General features: G+C 50.1%; 1 protein-coding gene across 1 annotated transcript; it reads left to right on the top strand.

The window, feature by feature from the left end:
* The first annotated feature begins 207 nt into the window (after positions 1-207).
* LOC118702266 lies at positions 208-5,361 on the top strand. The gene is given in 1 exon segment (XM_036408007.1): positions 208-5,361. A coding segment is annotated over 1 exon segment (5,154 nt).
* Positions 5,362-7,843: the final 2,482 nt, after the last annotated feature.

Raw genomic sequence — 7,843 nt, 5'->3', positions numbered from 1 at the left:
AGTCCCGACGAAGATCGGATATTCCCTGGTTCTGTCTGGGTTTGGAGTCTGGAGACTCCCTGGTTCTGGTCTGAGTGAGTGAGTGTTTTGTGAGTGTTGAGAAAGTGCGGCCGCAATCAAGTCTGTCTTGGTCTTGTGGGCCCAGTGTTTTTTTGTGTGTAAGTCGTCTGTTTTATTTGTGAATTTGTTGTCCTTTTTTGGTTTGAAATGGGGCAAGGGGAAAGTACGCCTCTCTCTCTTACCCTCTCCAACTGGAACGATGTTGAGGACCGGGGGTTCGATCTCTCTGTGAACGTGAAGAAAGGGCCGTGGCAAACGTTCTGTTCCTCTGAATGGCCCACCTTCAATGTTGGGTGGCCAGCAGAGGGAACTTTTGACCTAACCATGATTTTTGCCATCAAGGATATTGTTTTTCGCCCAGGAACAGGATCTCATCCGGACCAGCAACCTTACATTATTGTCTGGCAGGATTTAGTTCAGAACCCCCCGTCATGGGTCCGTCCTTGGTTGCCCCCGCGAAGCCCACGGATTCTGGCCCTTCAACCCTCACAGGAACAGCCAAAGAAGCCGTTGGTCGACCCGCAGACGGATCTTCTCCTCCTTGACTCTCCGCCCCCACCCTATTTTCCCTCTCTCGCTCCGGAGCTTCTACCTGCGGCCACGGCTCCGTCCGCCCCTGCTTTGCCCTCCGCCACGGCGGCTGGCCCCTCCCAGGGAACTAGGAGCCGAAGGGGGCAGCCCACTTCCCCCGACTCTACTGTAGCCTGTCCCCTTCGGGCGTACGGACCGCCTCCCCCGTTGCCGGGCGACGGAGGGCCGGCGCCCCTCCAGCCCCTCCAGTACTGGCCTTTCTCCTCTGCTGATCTGTATAACTGGAAAACTAACCACCCTCCTTTTTCAGAGGATCCCCAGAAATTAACCGGGTTGGTGGAGTCTCTTATGTTCTCCCATCAGCCCACTTGGGATGATTGCCAGCAGTTGCTCCAGACCCTTTTCACCACGGAAGAGAGAGAAAGAATTCTGCTAGAAGCTCGGAAACATGCTCCCGGCCCTGACGGGCGACCTACCCAGCTCCCCCACCTGATGGACGCCGCTTTCCCCTTCACCCGACCTGATTGGGACTACAACACGGCAGAAGGTAGGGAGCGACTGACAGTCTATCGCCAGATTCTAGTGGCCGGCCTCAGAGGAGCCGCGCGTCGGCCCACCAATTTGGCTAAGGTAAGGGAAGTCCTTCAGGGACCCACGGAGCTCCCCTCAGTCTTCCTTGAGCGACTAATGGAAGCATTCAGGCGGTATACACCATTTGACCCTACGACTGAGGGGCAGCGGGCTTCGGTGGCTATGGCCTTTATTGGCCAATCTGCTTTAGACATCAAAAGAAAACTGCAGCGAATTGAGGGATTGCAGGATTACACTTTGCAGGACTTAGTTAAGGAGGCAGAGAAGGTGTATCACAAAAGGGAAACGGAAGAAGAGAGGGAACAGAGAAAGGAAAGGGAAAGGGAGGAGAAGGAGACTAAACGAGAAAAGAGACAGGAGAAGAATCTCACGCGCATCTTGGCAGCAGTGGTAGGTGATAAAAAGCCAGAAGGGAGAGGTAAGGGTAGACAGATGAACCTGGGCGATCGCCTCCCACTCGACCGAGATCAATGTGCCTACTGTAAAGAAAAAGGACACTGGAAGAGAGAATGCCCAAGAAGGCAGAGGAAGGAGAAGGAAGCCAAGACCATTTTGGCCTTTCATGAGGACAGTGACTGAGGGGGACGGGGCTCGGAACCCCTCCCTGAGCCCAGGGTAACCATCCAAGTGGAGGGGAAACCAGTAGAATTTCTGGTGGACACAGGAGCACAATATTCTGTCTTAAAAGCTCCCTTGGGGCCGATATCTAAGAAAACTTCTTGGGTCATTGGGGCCACTGGTAATGAGCAATACCCGTGGACGACTAACCGGACTGTAGATCTTGGGACTGGGGCGGTCACCCACTCTTTCCTTGTGATACCAGAATGTCCAGCCCCGCTGTTGGGGAGAGATCTGTTAACTAAGATGGGAGCTCAGATCACTTTCACCCCAAAGGGACCAATTGTGGGGCAGACCGAAGCGGAGGCAGTCACACTTCTAACCCTCCACTTGGAAGACGAACACAGGCTGTTTGAATCCAGGACGTCAGGGGAACTCTCTGAGGAAATAGCCAGATGGGTAGACCGGGTCCCGGGAGCATGGGCAGAAACCGCTGGTATGGGGAAGGCCACCCGACAACCTCCTGTGGTGGTCGAATTGAAGGCATCGGCCACCCCCGTGGCCGTACGACAGTATCCCATGCCCAAAGCAGCTTGGGAAGGGATAAAGCCCCACATACAGCGCCTCTTAGATACGGGAATCTTAGTACGGTGCCATTCACCTTGGAACACTCCGCTCCTCCCAGTGAGAAAGCCTGGCACCTCAGACTACCGACCTGTTCAGGACTTAAGAGAGGTTAACAAGAGGGTGCAAGACATCCATCCCATGGTGCCCAACCCTTATAACCTTTTGAGTACCTTGCCGCCTTCCCACATTTGGTATTCGGTGCTGGACTTAAAAGACGCTTTTTTCTGTCTCCAGTTGCACTCAAACAGCCAGGGCATGTTTGCGTTCGAGTGGAGAGACCCTGACTCTGGGGTTACGGGGCAACTGACCTGGACTAGACTTCCACAGGGATTCAAGAATTCACCCACCATCTTCGATGAAGCCCTTCATCAGGACCTGGCACCCTTCCGAGCTGAGCACCCCGAGATCACTCTCCTCCAGTACGTAGATGATCTCCTGGTGGGGGGGGCCACGGAGGAAGAATGCCGAGCCGGTACTGAGGCCCTCCTCCGAGAGCTCGCCCATCTGGGATACCGGGTATCCGCCAGAAAAGCCCAACTCTGTCGGCGAAAGGTGACGTACTTGGGATACACTATTGAAAAGGGACAGAGGTGGCTGACGGAGGCCAGAAAGAGAACCGTCACCCAGATCCCGAGGCCCCAGACCCCCCGTCAAGTCCGTGAGTTCTTGGGTACGGCAGGGTTCTGCAGACTCTGGATTCCGGGGTTTGCAACACTCGCTGAGCCTCTCTACCCCCTCACCAAGCAGGGAAACCCGTTCGAGTGGGGCCCGAAACACCAGGAGGCTTTTGACGACATCAAGAAAACCCTGCTTTCAGCCCCAGCGCTAGCTCTGCCTGATGTCACCAAGCCCTTTACCCTCTACATAGATGAGAGAAAGGGGATTGCCCGGGGAGTCCTGACGCAAACATTGGGGCCATGGAAAAGGCCGGTGGCCTACCTGTCCAAGAGACTGGACGCGGTGGCACGAGGATGGCCAGCATGCCTCCGTGCTATAGCGGCCACAGCCTTATTGGTCAAAGACGCTGACAAACTGACTCTGGGGCAAAAATTGACCGTTATAGCGCCCCATACACTGGAGAGTATCATACGGCAGCCTCCGGACAGGTGGATGTCCAATGCCAGAATGACCCACTACCAAAGTCTCTTGTTGGACGAGGGGAGAGTCCAATTCGGGGCCCCCGTGACATTGAATCCTGCCTCTCTGCTACCAGAAGCAGACTTGGAAAAGAGAGAGATTCTGCATTCCTGTCAGAAGATATTGGCTGAAGAAACGGGGGCCAGGCGGGATCTCAGAGACACACCCCTACCCGGGTCCCCCCTCACTTGGTTCACAGATGGCAGCAGCTACCTCTCAGACGGGAAGAGGAGGGCAGGAGCCGCAGTAGTCAGCACGGATGAGGTAATCTGGTCTAGCAGTCTGCCAGAAGGCACCTCAGCACAGAGGGCAGAACTCATAGCCTTAACACAAGCCCTCAGGTTGGCTGAAGGAAAAAGAGTCAACATCTACACTGACAGCAGGTATGCCTTTGCGACTGCTCATGTGCATGGGGCCATTTACAGACAAAGAGGACTCCTCACCTCAGCCGGAAGGGAGATTAAAAACAAACCCGAAATTCTCTCCCTCTTAGAGGCCATACATGCCCCCAAAGAAGTTGCCATCATACACTGCCCAGGGCACCAAAAGGGGACGTCTGAGGTGGCGGAGGGGAACAGGAAGGCAGATGTTGAAGCAAAACAGGCTGCATTGGGACTAAACATCCTGCCGCTAGCAAAAGTCCCTTTGGACCCTCCTAGGTCCTTCTCTTACTCCCCAGAAGAGGAGGGGGAGATGGCCAGAAAGCCTGGCAAATACGTCAAGGATAAGTACGGGGTCTGGAAGGATAAGGCAGGTGGGAAGATAATCGTCCCTGAAGAAATGGCAAAAACTTACCTCGAGCAACTACACCGCCTCACCCATCTGGGTCCAAAACATCTCAGTGCTACCTGCCGGGCCCTGGATTACTCCATCCGAAAGCTCACCTCCCTGGCCGAGAGAACTGTCGCTAGCTGCAAGGCATGTCAGCTAGTAAATTCCCACCCCTCGCAAGTCTCTCAGGGGAAAAGGGAAAGGGGAAATAGGCCGGGCAGCTATTGGGAGGTTGACTTTACGGAAGTCAAGCCGGCCCGGTATGGTTATAGATACCTTCTAGTCTTTATAGATACCTTTTCAGGATGGGTTGAAGCTTTTTCAACGAAGAGCGAAACGGCAACCACAGTAGCCAAGAAGATTATTGAAGACATCTTTCCCCGGTTTGGAGTTCCAGAGGTAATTGGTTCAGATAATGGGCCGGCATTCATCGCCCAGGTAAGTCAGGAAATTGCCAAGGTGCTGGGGATTAATTGGAAATTGCATTGTTCATATAGACCCCAAAGTTCAGGACAGGTAGAAAGGATGAATAGAACGTTAAAAGAGGCTATGACTAAATTATCCTTAGAAACTGGCGTAACAGACTGGACAGTCCTCCTTCCCTTTGCCCTATTCCGTGCCCGGAATACGCCCGGGCCCCTGGGAGTAACCCCTTTTGAGATCCTTTTCGGGGCCCCACCACCACTCACTGCTGACCCGTGGACCATGCACACAGAAACTCACGCCCCTCAATCCCTGCTCGCTAGGTTGAAGGCATTGGAGACGGTCCAAAAGGACGTGTGGGTCCCTTTGGCTGCCGCTTACACCCCGGGAGAGCTCAAAGTACCACACCAGTTCCAGGTTGGGGACTTTGTCTACGTTCGTCGTCACCGGACAGCCAACTTGGAACCCCGGTGGAAGGGACCTCACCTCATACTTCTGACTACACCCACCGCCATCAAGGTAGACGGCATCGCCTCCTGGATCCATGCCTCTCATGCCAAACCTGCACCACCGCCTGACGATGGATGGACTGTGGAGACTGCTTCAAATCCCCTCAAGCTTCGCATCCGCCGGCACCCTGCTCCTCCTGAGTACAAGGAGTGAGGCCTGGCGGTGTGGAGGGGCTGAGGTTTATCTAACAGAAGAGAGCCGGTTTCACTAACCCTAGCTGTCTTGCTGGGGCTAGGGGTAACCGCCGGGGTGGGGACTGGGACAGCAGCTTTAATCCAAACCCCACAGTAAGCTGGAAGAATCCCTGACCTCGCTGTCTGCGGTAGTATTACAGAATAGGGGGGGGGCTAGACCTTCTGTTCTTGAAGAACGGTGGCCTGTGTGCAGCTTTGAGAGAGGAGTGTTGTTTTTATATAGGTCATTCAGGCATGGTGAAGGACTCTATGGCCAAACTGAGAGAGAGACTAGACAGGAGGCAAAGAGATAGAGAAGCTCAACAGGGGTGGTTTGAAAATTGGTTTAATCGTTCCCCGTGGCTCACCACCCTAATCTCCACCTCATGGGGCCTTTGATTACTTCTAACCCTCGGGCCCTGTATCGTAACTGGGCAAGGGGAAACAGAATATGAGTTCCAGGGTTGAAACTCAGTCCTGAGAAGAGGAGGGAATGTAAGGTCAGGCCTGTTTCTAACTGCCCGGGAAACGGCCAAGAGATTGCAATCTCAACCTTATGTTTGCATTTCCCCAGGCCAATTTGCCAATTTCCCCAGGCCAATTTCCCCAGGCCACCTGCGTGTGGTTTCTGCCTATAAAAGCTTGTAACTAACCTCTGTTCAGGGCTCTCAAGCGGCAGTCTTTTTCTGGACTGCTGCTTGTGGGTCCTTGCGCGGCGCTTGGAATAAACCTCCTGCTCTTTGCATCAAGACTCGGGCTCTGCGTTTGATTTGGGGTCGCCGCTCGTCCTTTGGACCGGGGGTCTTCCAGGCCTTACATAAACACTTCCACATTTGTCCCAGGTAATATTACCGTACAGATGATTACTGCTAACATGGCAAGAAAGACATTCTCAGGTGTCAGGCGTCTGTACCATCATCTTCACCATGCAACAGGAAAGTTAACTGCTTTCCTTTGCCAGTAACAATCAATACATGCCTATAAACCTTCTAAAATATTTATATTTATTAATTTTTATTTGATAAGGCTTTCCATGCAATTTCAAGTTTATTAAATCTGTTTTAAATCATTTAAGAAGAGAATAAATTTCTTGTATTTCTCCGGGCCCTTGGAGCTTTCCAAGAATCATCTCTGTTAAGGCCTTGAAATTTTAACATGGAAAAACCCATCAAACAAATATCTATATCCATATGTGATTTAAATATTATAATACCTTTTATTATTATCTTAAGATATCAGTTAAATTTAGACTAGTTTTTGCATAGAAAATATTTGGTTGAGATCACAGAATTAATCCTCTTTTTTAATTAGACCAATAATAAGCAACTTATTTTTAATTCCTAATTATTAGAGAAAACACTTTTTATTTTCTCAAAAACAGGTATTTTAATTACAACTATATAATTTCTCCCAATTTAATTTGCACTTTGAACTTTTAAAGCTGGCAAATCAAATATATATTGCATGTCCTAGATTAATGACACTTTACATTTCTAAGAAAAATACAAAACATAATCAATTAAGACTTCCATTCTGTCCTCTAGATTTTTTATGAGGCAAATTTAAACTTTATTTTTATAATTAAGCAAACTTCCACAAAAATTTTGCCACAGGAATTTGGAGGAAGTTTGTAGCCATTCAAATGCAAGTTACCACATTCCTTAGCTTACTGGGAGAGTGGTCTTCCTTATAGGATTGCCTTGTGTCTCTTTCCTTCCCCCACATCAAGCTTACTTTGGGAGAAGTTTCAACAGATCTGTCCACACATTTTTTCATGCTTAAAAGATAAAGACAGATCTCAAAAATTTTTTCTTTCTCTTTTGCTTTCTGAAGTAATAACTATCACCCAATTTGGCCAAGATAACACCTAGTTTGCAGGTTCTTTTATAATTTTTAAACAAAGCATTCAGTAATCTCATTTTCGGAGAGCAGATGGCTCTGCCCTCTCCTGTCACCTTTGAATTTCTCCGCACCAGAGGCGGTTCCAATGGTGGAGTCTCATTTCTAATTACAGATTTTAAATTCCAAATACAAACTAAGATTTTAATTTGAACAAGAAACCACATTCTTTAAGTTTACAAACCAAAAATCTATAATAAAGTTTACTTTAAATTTATAACCTAATTCTTCCCCATTAGCCTGGTTAAAAAGGACGTTCCTACCCTACTTACAGTTCGCGACTCTGCAGCTGGCCGTGGGCTTTGAGTGCGGTGAATTTCCCTCACCTATTTCCTGGTGAATCTTCCACACCTTTTCTAGGTGTATTTTTCCTCCTTCGCTCTAGGCGAAAAATACCTTCTCCTCCAGAAGTCCCGCGTTGAAGGCGCCAGATATAGGACTCTCTTTCACGGCCCGCGTAGAAAGAGTTCCAATTCAGGGTTCAGCTTCTGGAGAAGGGCCGCACACAAATGAAAAGACTTGAAGAAATTCAATTTGGCGATTTGGGGGGCCAGGCGGTAGTC

The sequence above is a fragment of the Pipistrellus kuhlii genome, unplaced genomic scaffold (assembly GCF_014108245.1).
Source record: "Pipistrellus kuhlii isolate mPipKuh1 unplaced genomic scaffold, mPipKuh1.p scaffold_m20_p_38, whole genome shotgun sequence".
NCBI lineage: Eukaryota > Metazoa > Chordata > Mammalia > Chiroptera > Vespertilionidae > Pipistrellus > Pipistrellus kuhlii.
The sequence above is the reverse complement of the archived record's forward strand: the minus strand, read 5'-3'. Positions and strand labels throughout refer to the sequence as shown.